The following is a 14,067-nucleotide window of genomic DNA, read 5'->3' as shown; positions in this document are numbered from 1 at the left end:
TCTATTTAGAACCATCTACAACACATCCTCCATCAGTCTGAAGAACCATTTCATGATGCAAAGAACCTTTAATCATGCAAAGGGTTCTTTGAGTGTTCATGGTTCTATAGAGAACCATTTTCTTTACTAAAGAACCTTGAAGACTGTAAAGAGATCCAGTTGATCTGAATTATATGAATGTTTATCCATATGTGACACTCGTATGTTTATGGCTGTAATTTCAGGTGGTTTTGTGAGGATGATGATGTGTTTACAGTGCAGTGATACTAAACTAACAATTATAATAATCTGAGTGTTTCTTCAGTTGTAGCTTCAACTTGCTCTGTTCCTCTCAGGTGATGCACATGTTCAAGGGCTGCCGGAGGGAGGACACGGCCCCACATATCTACGGTGTGGCTCAGGCCGCGTACCGGAAGCTGCTGACCACACGGCAGGACCAGTCCATTGTGCTGCTGGGTAAAAGCGGCAGTGGCAAGACCACCAACTGCCAGCACCTGGTGCAGTACCTGGTGTCCATCGCAGGCAGCAGTGGCAAAGTCTATTCAGGTGAGAGGGAGGTTGAAAAGGAAGCTTCAGAATTTCTTAAGTCATCAGGCGTCCAAGTCACTGTCCATATGATGTCCGACCCCTTTGGAGGGCAGAATCTGTTGCTGTCTATGATGTATCTGAACAGTGACTGAAAAGGGTTTTAGAGGGCCCATATCCTACATTCATCTTGTATTTTATTTTTTTTCCCCCGAGTTCTATTTACAGTCATGTGCAAAAGTTTGGGCACCCCAGTCAGATAACGTTTTGTTGATTTTCTAAGTGTAAATAAGTGAACACATAATATACAGAGAAAAAACCGCTGCACTTTTTAATGCACAATTACTGTTTATTTGCTTAATTTAACATATTGTGGGGAAGAAAGAAAACATAAAATGTGGCCGGTGCTAAAGTTATGGCACATTTTCATATTTCATGTTTTATTTTTTTCCAATATGTTAAAAAAAAATGCACTAAAATTTGCAGCACAATTTCTGTTTGTTCTATGTAGAGAAAGTGTTCACTTATTTTCACATAGAAAATCAACAAAACATGTCATTTGACTAGGTGTTCAAACTTTTGCATACCATTTTGCACAGCATTTATGTGGTTTTGGGTACCAAAACGTGAAAGATTTGCTTTTCAAAATCTCTACTGGTGCATTAATCATGAAATGTTCATAGAATGTAAATGGCAGCTGGTTATTTCAAATGGTGTAAAAAGAAAAAGTTTTATTTTGGCTGTGATTATAATCTTATCCCTTTTTCCCAGCTGAGAAGTGGCAGGCTGTCTACACCATCCTGGAGGCCTTTGGCAATTGCAGTACATCCATGAATGGAAATGCCAGTCGCTTTTCCCATATAGTCTCCCTTGACTTTGACCAGGCTGGCCAGGTGGCTTCAGCTTCCATTCAGGTAGGAATCAGAAACTCAGCACCAGTACTGATCCCATCATTTATGTCAGGGGTCACCAGTCTCGTGTCAAAGAGACAGGGTTGATGTAGGTTTTATTCCAACCAAGCAGGATCACTGTGCAAAAGTTTTCATTTACTTAATTTCCAGTCAAAATGGACATTAAGTAGGAGTTATTCGTTTTTCAGGAGATATTTTTGAGGAGATTACACATAAAATAATCCACTCCCATTAGAAAGGGAAGGTTAAGGGGAAGTTGGTTAAAAGAAACAACAACAGGAGTTTCCAAACCTGGAGTTCAGAAAACTATTAAAAAAGAAAGTGGGACTCCTAACAACCTACAAGACCTTCTAGACCACCAAAACTGTTAGATAAACAGCATTTAAAGCTTTCGTCTTTGAGAGAGAGAGGAGAAAATCAAGCTCCACTCTTAATTCTGATCTGAAAACATCCACAGCCATCCTTCCACTGTGAGAAGAGAACTCAGCGCTATGAGTCTGAAAGGATGTGTAGCTGTCAAGAAGCCTCACTGAGAAAAGGAAACAGACAAAAAAGAACATAGTGTCAGAGCAATGGACTGACCACTTCAGAGTCCAGACCTCAACATCACTGAATGTGTTTGGGATTATTTGGATCACAAGAAGAAGAAAATAGAACCAACTTCTAAGACTGAACTTTGGAGGTGTGGAAAAATATCCCTACAGATTTCTCTGAAAAACTGAAAACAATGGAAGCTGTAATAAAGGCAGGAAGAGTGGACACTCTAAATGCTGAACAAATTAATATTTAGTTGTTGAGGTTTCTATGTAATTATCTGCTAAATACATATTTTGTACTTTTTTCCTGACACTGAAAAATGAAAAAGCTTGTTCTGAACCGCTTAATTGGAAGGAAAACCTGCAACCACACTGGCCCTTGACTGATGACCCCTTATTAATGTTGGGATAAATCAGCGAGAGAGTCAAATTTGCACTGTTTTCCAAACACACTGTGTCCAAACTTTGATTTTTTTTACTTTTGCACTAGATCTTCTCGGCTAATGTAGCTAACAGGAAGCAGGAGCCCCACCACTCCATGCATAAATCAGTAAACCGCACCAAGATAAGTGATCTCAAATAAACTTGCTTCCTGACACTGTGTCACATCCTGTTATCTGTTAAAAGATAATAGTCCCAGAAACCAGTTAGACAAGTGTGCGATTATTCAGGCAAGCATTTTGCACAGTGCTAATTGGTGAGGTAGAAGCTTCCATTACTCGATAGCCTCATAGCTCCAAGCAAAAACTGGACACAAATCATTTCTTGGCCTATCAACTACATTTGGGGCAAGATGAAAATTGTTTCGCAAACTATTGCATTAAGAGAGACATCATTTCAGATCTGTCCACTCTTCCTGTAGACGATGCTGCTGGAGAAGTCGAGGATCGCCAGGCAACCAGAGACTGAATCCACTTTCAATGTTTTCTATTACATGATGGCCGGAGCTGATGGTTCTCTCAAGTAAGCTGAACTCCTTCACAGAGCTGATTTAATTTGGCTGAAAAAGTCTGTCTTTTCAGTCCCTCCTTTAACTCTGCTTTGTTGCGTCCTTCAGGACGGAACTGCACTTCAACCACTTTGCTGAGAACAGCGCCTTTGGAATCCTGCCTCACTCCAAGGTAAGTGCTCTCAGCTCCTTCACTCATTCTGTAGACATCACTGTGACACATTCTTTGATGGCACAAATGCAGAGTGTCTTGAAATGTTGATTCAAACCTGACAGATCCAGATTATTTGGTTTGGTTGGATTCATTTGTGAAATATTTGTCGGGTTCAGATTTCATTGTTTTGGATGTTCAGCTCTAAACATTACGGTCCTTCACCATATTTTGACAGACTTTTCTTTGAATACTATTTCAATGCGCTCACAGTCATCAGATTCATCTGTTCCAGGAAGGAGTCCGAAGCATAATCCATTATAAAATGTCCTTCTGTACGTTGCATGCAGTTACATATTTCCACCAGAGAGGTCAGAATTTTATCAGGCTACAATCAGGTTTGGGCTGTTGTCTGTTGGGCTGAAGTGTTTGGCTGAAGTCTGGTTTGGACAGAATTTTGTAGGGCTGAAGTCGGGTTCAAACAGAGTTTCGGCGGGTTACAATCGGGTTTGGACAGAATTTTGTAGGGCTGAAGTCGGGTTTGGACAGAGTTTCGTTGGGCTACAGGCGGGTTTGGACAGAATTTTGTCAGGCTTCAGTCGGGTTCGGACAGAATTTTGTAGGGCTGAAGTCAGGTTTGAACAGAAATTTGTTGGGTTACAGTTGGGTTCGGATAGAATTTTGTCGAACTACAGTTGGGTTGGGACAGAGTTTTGTCAGGCTACAATCAGGTTGGGGCATAATTTTGTTGGCCTACAGCCGAGTTCAGACAGAAAGTTGACAGGCTTCAGTTGGATTTGGACAGAAGTTTCATAACTTAATTCTGTGGATCTGCTCAGGTCTGACTCGTGCTATATTCGTGTCTGGACTACATTTTCAGGCCTAATAAAAGCTTTAACTCACACACACTGGCTTTTTTCCCACCCAGCCTGAGGAAAAGCAGAAAGCTGCACAGCAGTTCACCAAGCTCCAGGCTGCTATGAAGGTGCTGAACATTTCAGCAGAGGAGCAGAGGGCCTTCTGGCTGGTCCTGGGGGCAATCTACCACCTTGGAGCTGCAGGGGCCACCAAAGGTAAAACACTTCCCCTTAACCCTGCTGCACACAGTGGAATTGAATAACGTCTTGAAATGCATGTTATTATGTGTAACACCCTAAACAAGCATGCGTTTTGTAAGTATTTTGAAAGATGAATTATGATATAACATCTGTCAAGTTTGTTAATTCATCACTGTCCTTTCTGCTGCGAAATAGCAGGAAGTGCAATAATGGTTATTGACTGAATGTTAATGGTTATGAATGCCTATTCTTAGTCACTCGTTTGACGCTCGTTTTGTTTAATGTTGCCCCCTGTGCAGTCTCAGTCGTTGATGAAAGTGGTAACGATCACCCAAAAACACCGCCTCGCCGAGTGCTATACATATACTTATCTATTCCTCATGCTTTCCACTCTTTTCTTCCCTTCTTTTGTTGCTGTGCACAGTATATGATCTAGAGCTGTTACGATTACTTGATTAAACTTGATTATTCATCTAAAAAATAAGCAAAAATGAAACATTCTCAATGAATCAGCACTTATTTGTTGATATAATGAATGACGTATTTGAAATGTGGTCAAAGACTGATTCTGGAATATGACTGCTTATTAATAAACATACATTGATGAACGCATACAAGACTGTGCAAAAGTCAGAGACCATCCTTTATTTATTTGATTTCCAGTGAAAATGGGCATTAAGTATATGTTCCTCACTTTTCAGCATCAGGAAAAAAAAGGAAGTTTGACATTTCAGTATTTAGTGTCCACTTTTTGACTTTATTTAAGCTTTCATTCTTTTTTCAGTTTTTCAGAGAAATCTGCAGGGATATTTTTCCCCACCTCCAAAGTTCAGTCTTAGAGGTTGGTTGCATTTTCACATATTCATGTGAATTTCACATATTAAACACTTTCCCCTTCCTTATGCAAGTGGATTATCTTACATCTAATATGGAGTTAAATCACTGTCACCAGAACCTGAATTCAAGAATTTTGTCGGACAGAATTTTGTAGCGCTACAGTCGGGTTCGGACATAATTTTGCTGGACAGAATTTTTAGGGCTACAGTCGGGTTCAGCCAGAATTTTGTCGGACAGAATTTTTAGGGCTACAGTCGGGTTCAGCCAGAATTTTGTCGGACAGAATTTTTAGGGCTACAGTCGGGTTCAGCCAGAATTTTGTCGGACAGAATTTTTAGGGCTACAGTCGGGTTCGGACATAATTTTGCTGGACAGAATTTTTAGGGCTACAGTCGGGTTCAGCCAGAATTTTGCTGGACAGAATTTTTAGGGCCACGGTCGGGTTCAGCCAGAATTTTGTCGGACAGAATTTTTAGGGCTACAGTCGGGTTCGGACAGAATTTTGCTGAACAGAATTTTTAGGGCCACGGTCGGGTTCAGCCAGAATTTTGTCGGACAGAATTTTTAGGGCTACAGTCGGGTTCGGACATAATTTTGCTGAACAGAATTTTTAGGGCCACGGTCGGGTCCAGCCAGAATTTTGTCGGACAGAATTTTTAGGGCTACAGTCGGGTTTGGACATAATTTTGCTGGACAGAATTTTTAGGGCTACAGTCGGGTACAGCCAGAATTTTGCTGGACAGAATTTTTAAGGCTACAGTCGGGTTCGGACATAATTTTGTCAGACAGAATTTTGTAGGGCTACTGTTGGGTTTGGACAGAATTTTGTCTGACCTAATTTTGTCGGACAGAATTTTGTAAGGCTACCGTTGGGCTTGGACAGAATTTTGTTGGGCTGCAGTCGGGTTTGGACAGTTAGAATTTTTGGAACCTGAAACTTTCATACCTTTTATACCTTTTAAACCTGAATTTCGTACTACCTGAATGTTTTATCACCTGATTTTTTTAAACTGAATTTTTAGACTCCATAAACTCAAATGTCTAAAATGTTAGATTGCAGTGAGAATTTTTGAGAACATCAAATTACACATGTATTTTTTTCAAGCATCAAGACTTCACGTTCAGCTTCTGGTGACACTGATTTAACTCCATATCTGATCTCCTCAGAAACATCTCCGGAAAACTGAATAACTTATACAAAGCCTATTTTATGGAAATTAAATAATTGAAGGGTGGTCTCTGACTTTTACAGTACTGCATTTTATTGCACTTTCATCCTTATTGCATTCTTACTCTCATCCACTAAGTGGCAGCAGAGTGATTTGAAAGGCACTTGGCCAAGACTTAAACCCCGTCGCTCTCGCTTTTCTTTATATCGGCATCTTCCCTCGTGGAGGGTGACATGAGGTTAATGTGTGTGGGTGTTAATGATAATAATGACATTAAGCAAGTGTGTTCATCACTCAGCTCACTGCTGAGATTCTTATAATGAGGCTGCTAATGGGTCTCAAGGCCTGTACACTTCTATAAACTCAGTTGCATGTGTCACCACAGATTGTGTATAGTGATTTTAATGTGTGCTTGCATGTTTAATATAAATGAACTTGTTTTAACTTCTAAGATTTTTCCTCTCCAGTGTGTAGTTGTCGTTCTAACCCTTTTGTTCTCACTCACACGCTGATGTTGCATGCTGACCCCCATCATAACCCAGAGTCAGATGAAGGTAAAAACCTCCTCTTATGATTTTTTTCTTCGGAATATGCCAGTTTTATCGTAGATAGCAGACAATTTGTTATTAGCATTTTAATAGTGTTCTGTGTGTGTCTTTCATCCTCCCTCGGTAACATTGTGTTGGGCAGAGCAGTGGGCTTGTGCTGCTGATAAGGCTTCCAGCCAACAGCTCTCTCTGTCTGCTGCGTTTGATGTTCGGCCGCGCTTCTCTTAAGGCGGCGTGTGGCGGAATATCAGAACATTCCTTGTAAAAACTCTCCGGTGTCCAAACTCTTTGATCATCAATCCCAAAGATTAAAAGTGTCATTGTGTATTTTGAGAATTTGCAGAACAAGGAGACGTGGTTAGAACTTTTGAAGAGTGTGATTATAACTTTTTTCTTTAATCCTTTATTGTATAAATGAAGAGTTTTATTCCAAAATGCCGTAAATCCATTTGTAACAAGTTTTTAAAAAGTGTAACAGCTGGTGTTTAATGGAAAACACATATTTATTTCTCTTATAAAGGTGGTATTAATCATTACTTAGCATTGATATTTGTTTTATGTGTTAAGACCCAATCACGAAAACGTATATTATGAAAAAAAAAGAAAATTCTTGAAAATGGTCTAAAATGCATTTTAGACAAAAAAAAAAACATTCAAATATGCATATATGGATCGTTCTACTGAATTGGTTTAAAGTCAGAGCTGAAAACACATTTCTTGCTTTTAACTGACTTGGACTTGGACAATTTAACTAATTTTGAGCAGAACTCAAATCGCTAGCCAGTACATGGCTAGCAAACACAACTCTGAACAGATAAACATAAAATCCTAATATTTTTCATTAAAACACAAAAATTCTTAATGTTCCACACTGATTTTCAGACACATTTTATTTTAAAACACTGGTATCTAACTTGCCACCATGTGGTCATGAGGGACAGGGATGCAGTCTCACTTCCTGCTCTAAAATGCAGGGGCGTGGCTAAAATAAGGCTCCACCTACAGACTAAAACTAAAAATAGCATTTTTTGATTTTTTTATTAATTAAATGTATGATAAATCTAAATATTTATCATACATAAAAATAAATTAAATAATACAAAAAAACATTGTTAAATATTATTTTTACAAGTGTAGATTTAAGAGTTAGGGTATGGGACAGCCAGCTCGCAATAGAAAGTAGACAGTAAAAATATAAACAAAGTCATTCAGAGTGGTTTAATGTGAAATTCTGTACTAGAGAAACTTCAGAGTCAGAACAGAGTCAGAATTGTTTACAGTGGTGCTGATAGGAACCAGATGTCTGAAGACACGTGTAGGTTCACAGCTGGGTTTGAATAGTACATAAAATGGCTATATTTGTGTTGTAGACATCATGTCTTCGGGTCCCTATCACCACCACTGTAAAGGAATCTGAGTCGGCAAGTTTCTCTACGATGAGTTTCTCTTTAAACCACTGACTTCTTCTCAGGAGTGATTAGAGCTCACTATAGCAAGCACCACAAGCTGTATGAATGATATAAATGAGCCAGAATGTGATATATTTGTGATATAAATCTTGTTTTTTCAGCAATGATATTTAACTTTGGTCTTTCTCAGCTGGACGTAAGCAGTTTGCGAGACACGAATGGGCTCAGAAGGCCGCGTATCTGCTGGGCTGCACCCTCGAGGAGCTCTCCTCATCTATCTTTAAACCACAGGCCAAGGGCACGCTCCCCCGATCCTCCAGCGTCCGCCTGGGGGCCGAAGACTCGGGAGATAGCTCAGGTATCAGAACCACCATCACAACCACTGTAACCTACTAGAACGTACCAAAAGTTTGGGGACACCCAGCTTTTTAGCAGTGCTGTTTATTAACGGCTGTGCATTCTTTGTTGTTTTTTGATGGACAACGTTTGCAGAGACGCATGCCTACTGCTTATTGCAAGCCATCTTCTCATTTACTTTCAAGACGCGGCTCTGTATATATCTTTTATATTGATGTGTATGCATTACATCCACACAGGCTCCAAAGAAATCGCGTTGTCAGCATAACAGACACTACAAATAGGATCTGAACACACAGAGAGTCCTCGCCAAGTCCTCAACATGCCAGATGCTGCAGCGTATGCAGAACACGTGCCTTGTTTACTCTAAAAGTGTCTCTATTGCTGGTGTCTCTTCATTGACTTTCGTATTTGTTTATATGCGGAGTTCTGCAAAATCGGCTTCTGCGGTTTTATAATAAGCTCCAGCGCACTGCCTTGTGTGGCAGTTCCGCGTTATGGGACTGTCACCCGGGGCCACGCCTACGCACCCTCACGCACACGTTCGGATGGCCCAAGGGCGTGTCTGGCTGCGGCGGTGCGGCGCTGAGTTTTATCTGATGTCAGAAAGCGTTTAACATGTGCGGGGAGCCAGGAGGCATGCGTGTGGAAGCTCAAATCAGAATGAGCCTGCAGTCTGATTTGATTTCTGGTGACAAGCCTGAGTCACTCAACACCTTCATGTTTTGTTTATTATTCAGATTTTATTATCACTGCTGAGTGCCGGTAAAATAAGAATGATGTAGGGATCAGAAGAGACTCTTCTACTTCTGTGTGCTTGTTGAAAATCTCATTCCAAATCCATGGGTATTAATATGGAGTTGGTTCCCCCTCCTGCTGGTCTCTACATTTCTGGGAAGCCCTACCACTAGACATTGGAACGTGAGAGCATTAGTGAAGTGGGGATGTTGGACATTAAGGGCTGGCCGATCCAGTTAAACCCAAAGGTGTGGGATATGGTCAGGTGAGGGCTCTGAGCAAGTCAGTCAAGATCTTGCACACCAAATGTGCCAGACTGTTTCTTTGTGGATCTTACTTTGTGCACAGAGGCACAAAGAAAACAAAACAGGAAACTGCTTTTGGAGGCACGTAATTCTGTAGAATCTCATTGTGTGCTGTGCCATTAAAACTCCCCTTTGCTGAAGCCAAGGGTGCAGCACGGTGGTGTGGTAGCGCTGTCGCCTCACAGCAAGAAGGGCCTGGGTTCGATTCCCCGGCTGGGTGACCAGGGTGGAGTTTGCATGTTCTCCCTGTGTCTGCGTGGGTTTCCTCCGGGTACTCCGGTTTCCTCCCATAGTCCGAAGACATGCAGTCAGGCCAATTGGATGCGCTAATTGGATTGCTGGGATAGGCTCCAGCTCCCCCACGACCCATAAGGATAAGTGGCTTAGAAAATGTGTGTGTGCGTGTGTGTGAAACCAAGGGGCCCAAATCATGATAAACAGCCCCAGACAATTATTCCCCCTCTACCAAACGTTACAGTGCATTTAGTGTAGCTTGGTGGGCAGCAGACAGCATGGCAGCAAGAATCCTTGGGCAAGACTCCTAACACTACATTGGCATACCTCTGTAACAGGATCAGACTGTAAGATGCCATAAAAGTAAATATAATTTACAGTTGGTACTATGCATTTAAGTGTAGTGTTCTCCTGGCATCCACCAAACCCAGATTTGTTGGCTAATAAGAACCATGTCAATGATTATGTCATGATTGTCAATAATTATGACATGATTATGGCAATGAAAATGCCTGGCAAATAAACTTCTGAGGTCTTGTTGTCATTCTGTGGTTGATGTCATGCCTGTATTTGGAACTCCAGGTTTAAGGTGGTTTTCACTTTGGGGAAACGTGAACGGTGTTTTTGAAAATCGCTGGTATCACACCCTGTGGTGAACGAAGATGTTCTGAAGCCAAAACATTTTGCTGTACTTAAATTTTTCCTTGCAATATCACCGGGTCTTTGCAGGAGATTAATTACGAGGTTATAAAAGAGCCTAAATACAAACATTGCTACATGTGAGCTGTGTGTTGAGCTGACATCATAAAATTGGCATAATAAAATTTAACCAAAATACACCACACAAGATGCCTTGGCAGAAGTAGGCCACAGTTTGAGTAGCTGTTTTTGGTACATAACTGGTTTAATAGTAGTTATGGTTCCTTTATAACCTCATATTTCAGAGCATGAAGTGACATGTATGGGGGAGATGTACACAAGCAAACTGTACCTCTTTTGGAACATGTTTGTTCACCCCAGGTTGATAGCAGTGATTTTTGAAAATGCTGTTATTTTTTCATGGAGAAAACCTGCTCAGATCTGGAGTCCCTAATATGGGCCTGATGCCCACTACAGAAAGATGTACGATGCACTACGTACAGTCTCAGAGTTGGAGAATATCAATTAATGTAAAAAAAAAACCTTAGGAAGGGTTGAGGTTGTGAGCGTTGGTAAGATATTGTGCAGTTTGCGCTGGCTGTTATTGGTCCTTGAGGAAGATTTTCTCCTCACCTCTGTTTATTTAGCATTGTTTACCACCTTTCTACAGCTTACCAAACACCCCTCAGCCAACCGCACACATCACAGCTGAATTCTATATTGAATACACTGTGTGTGTGTGTGTGTGTGTGTGTGTGTGTGTGTGTGTGTGTGTGTGTGTAGGGTCTAAGGCCACGGCGATGGAGTGTTTGGAGGCCATGGCTGCTGGTTTGTACTCTGAACTCTTCACTCTGCTCATCTCCCTCATCAACAGGTGAGCATCACCTCAGACTGCAGCTCAGACACCTTCACTGCGTTACACACTGATTCACACACAGCCTCACTCTCTCTTTTCTTTTCTATCTCTCTTTGTTTTTCGTTTACTCTTCTGTTACTTTCTCTCCCTCTCTCTTCCTGATTACCCACTCAATCTCATTTTCTTTCTCTTTCGTATTGCTGTTTTCCTCCATCTCTCTTTTTCTTCTCTCTCCATCTTGCTATCTCCTTCTTTTTCCTTTCTCTCCCCTCTCCCCCTGCCCCACTTTATTTTCTTTTACTCTTTCTTTCTGTTACTTTTTCTGTTTTTCTTTTTTTTCACTCTTTATACTTTTTTCCTGATTACCCCACTCCTTTTACTTAATTTTTTTCTGTTTGTTTTCTTTTATCTTTCTTTTTCTTCTTCTTTCTGTCCCCTCTCTCTCTCTCTTTCTCTCTCTCTCTCTCCCTCTCTTCCTCTCTCCCCTCCCCCTCTCTCTCTCTCTTTGTCTCTCTCTCTCTCTCTCTCTCTCTCTCTCTCACACTCTCCCCCCCCCCCCGCTCTCTCTCTCCCTCTCTCTCTCTCTCCCTCTCTCTCTCTCTCTTAGAGCTCTGAAGTCCTCTCAGCACTCTCTGTGCTCTGTGCTGATTGTGGACACTCCAGGTTTTCAGAATCCTCGGCAGGTTAAGAGTGAGAGAGGAGCCACGTTTGAGGAGCTCTGCCACAATTACGCTCAGGAGCGTCTGCAGGCCCTTTTCCACGAGCGCACGTTTGTTCAGGAGCTGGAGCGTTACAAGGAGGTACACACAAACACACACATGTGCACACACACATGTTAGCACATGTGAATACATGTTAATACATACGTGTTATAAAGTTAATATATATATATATATATATTAATTTTGCATATGTTTTCACTTATTTTCACTATTTTTTTAATAGTTTGACCAGGGTGCCCAAACTTTTGTGTACAACTACATATTTGTACACACATGTATTTATATGTAATAATAATGTCCCAAATACATTTAAGTATCTATATGTCATATATGCCCCATATATTCAAATACATACATATAGCCTGATCTTAAACTTAACCCTGATCTTAACCTCAGTAACCAAAAACAATGATTTTGCTCTTTTAGTTTTAAAAACTGAAACATGGAGCTTTTATTATAAATAGTCAAAGTCATAAGCTGTCTGTTGGTCCTGACAGTCAGGACATGTTTGCCCTGAAAATATTCACGCAGACAGAAACCCCTTCTAACAGAAGACATACAGCCCTCACAGTTCTCTCCCCACAATTATGTCTGACTCATTCCAGTCAAACCTGCTGCTTCCTGCTGTAAGTCATTGTACATTTCTTTTTAAAAAGCTTCACCTTCTCACTGGAATCAATAAACACCCCTGTATAACAGTGGCTACATCTGCGACGTCCCATGTGGTCCACTCTTGAACACACCAACTTCAGAGACTTACACTTGGTGACAGACAAACGTACTTTGTGACGGTCCCCCCTGCTGGCTTTGAAATCCGCCCCCCTGCTGGAACGGCTCCTGTAAAGTCCCTCTCTGCTTCAGGGACTGCGGAGTAACTCTCCATCCATTCAGATCTGATCTGATCTGGGCTGCAGTGAGAGTGCAGCATTCATAGATCCCTGCCATACTGTCCAGTATTGTGTCCAGAATGATGAATGAAGCTGCAGCTGACTTACCAAGAATGACAGAGAGCATCAAGAATAGAGCTATAATAAAGTTAACATCCAGAACACCTCAGTGGTCAAATCTTAAAATAGAAAACTTGACAAAAAATGATTGTAAATACAAACTCAATTCCAAAAAAAAGTTGGGACAGGAGGTAAAATACAAATAAAAACGGAATCCATCCTGCAAATTTAAATAAAAACAACAGAAAGAAGAGATATTTCATATCTGACCACCTGTCTACAAGTAAACAGGTGAATAGGTAATAGGTATTGCTATCATGATCGGATAAAAGGGGCGTTCACAAAAGGCTCAGTCGCCAGTTTGAGAAAAACTAGGCAAGCGACTACTCCAGCAGTTTCAGGACCACAATTCTCAGTTTCACCATCTACAGTCCATAACATTATTAAAAGATTTACCACACCATGTTGGGCTCGGGAATACTTCGAGATACCTTTGTCAGTTAATCTATAAATGCAAATTAAGACGATGCAATGCAGAAGCCAATGAGATCCAGAAACGCTGACGATTTCTCTGGGCTAAATTTCATATGGGATGAACTGACACAAAGTGGAAATGTGTGCTGTGGTCTGATGAGTCTGACCCCATACTGTTGAGCAGCTGAAGTGACATAAAAAGCAAAAATAGAAAATAATTCCACTTTTTCACGACTACAATTGGTGGCCTCAGTTCCTAAACAATTACTGAACACTGTTAAAAGGAAAGGTGATGTAACACAGAGGTACACGTGCCACAAACTTTATTAGCTGAAACATTAAATATCTTGTCATTTATACTGTTTGCCGTTGAATACAAGTCAAAAAGGATTTGCAAATCATTGCTGTCTGTTTTTGTGTACATTTTCCTACTGTCCCAGCTTTTTTAAAATTGGGGTTATATATCGTGTTATAATGGATATGATGAATATGCTTAATAGCTGTTATGTCTTTTCCATCCTCAACACTTTCCCACTTCAGGCACACAAACATCGCTGATTTTTAAATGGCTTTTCTGACAGCCTCGCCTGTCAGCAGTGAGGTCACTCATCTAGACAAATAGAAAATGCACTGAGCAGCCGGACATTTAGATTACGAGGCAGTGTTGTTCTAGCTTAGTCTGAATGCTACGAAATTATACAG

General features: G+C 40.9%; 1 protein-coding gene across 1 annotated transcript in view; it reads left to right on the top strand.

Moving 5' to 3' along the window:
- myo18aa (myosin XVIIIAa) overlaps positions 1 to 14,067 on the top strand; it is a 148,372-nt gene that overhangs the window by 57,632 nt on the left and 76,673 nt on the right. The window contains 9 exon segments of the mRNA XM_036595280.1: positions 336 to 546; positions 1,297 to 1,439; positions 2,835 to 2,935; positions 3,030 to 3,093; positions 4,001 to 4,145; positions 6,679 to 6,690; positions 8,284 to 8,451; positions 11,150 to 11,240; positions 11,830 to 12,022. Of these exon segments, the coding sequence (XP_036451173.1) occupies positions 336 to 546; positions 1,297 to 1,439; positions 2,835 to 2,935; positions 3,030 to 3,093; positions 4,001 to 4,145; positions 6,679 to 6,690; positions 8,284 to 8,451; positions 11,150 to 11,240; positions 11,830 to 12,022 (1,128 nt within the window).

Source organism: Colossoma macropomum, unplaced genomic scaffold, assembly GCF_904425465.1.
Source record: "Colossoma macropomum unplaced genomic scaffold, Colossoma_macropomum, whole genome shotgun sequence".
Taxonomy (NCBI): domain Eukaryota; kingdom Metazoa; phylum Chordata; class Actinopteri; order Characiformes; family Serrasalmidae; genus Colossoma; species Colossoma macropomum.
This window is presented reverse-complemented; position numbering and strand designations above follow the sequence as displayed.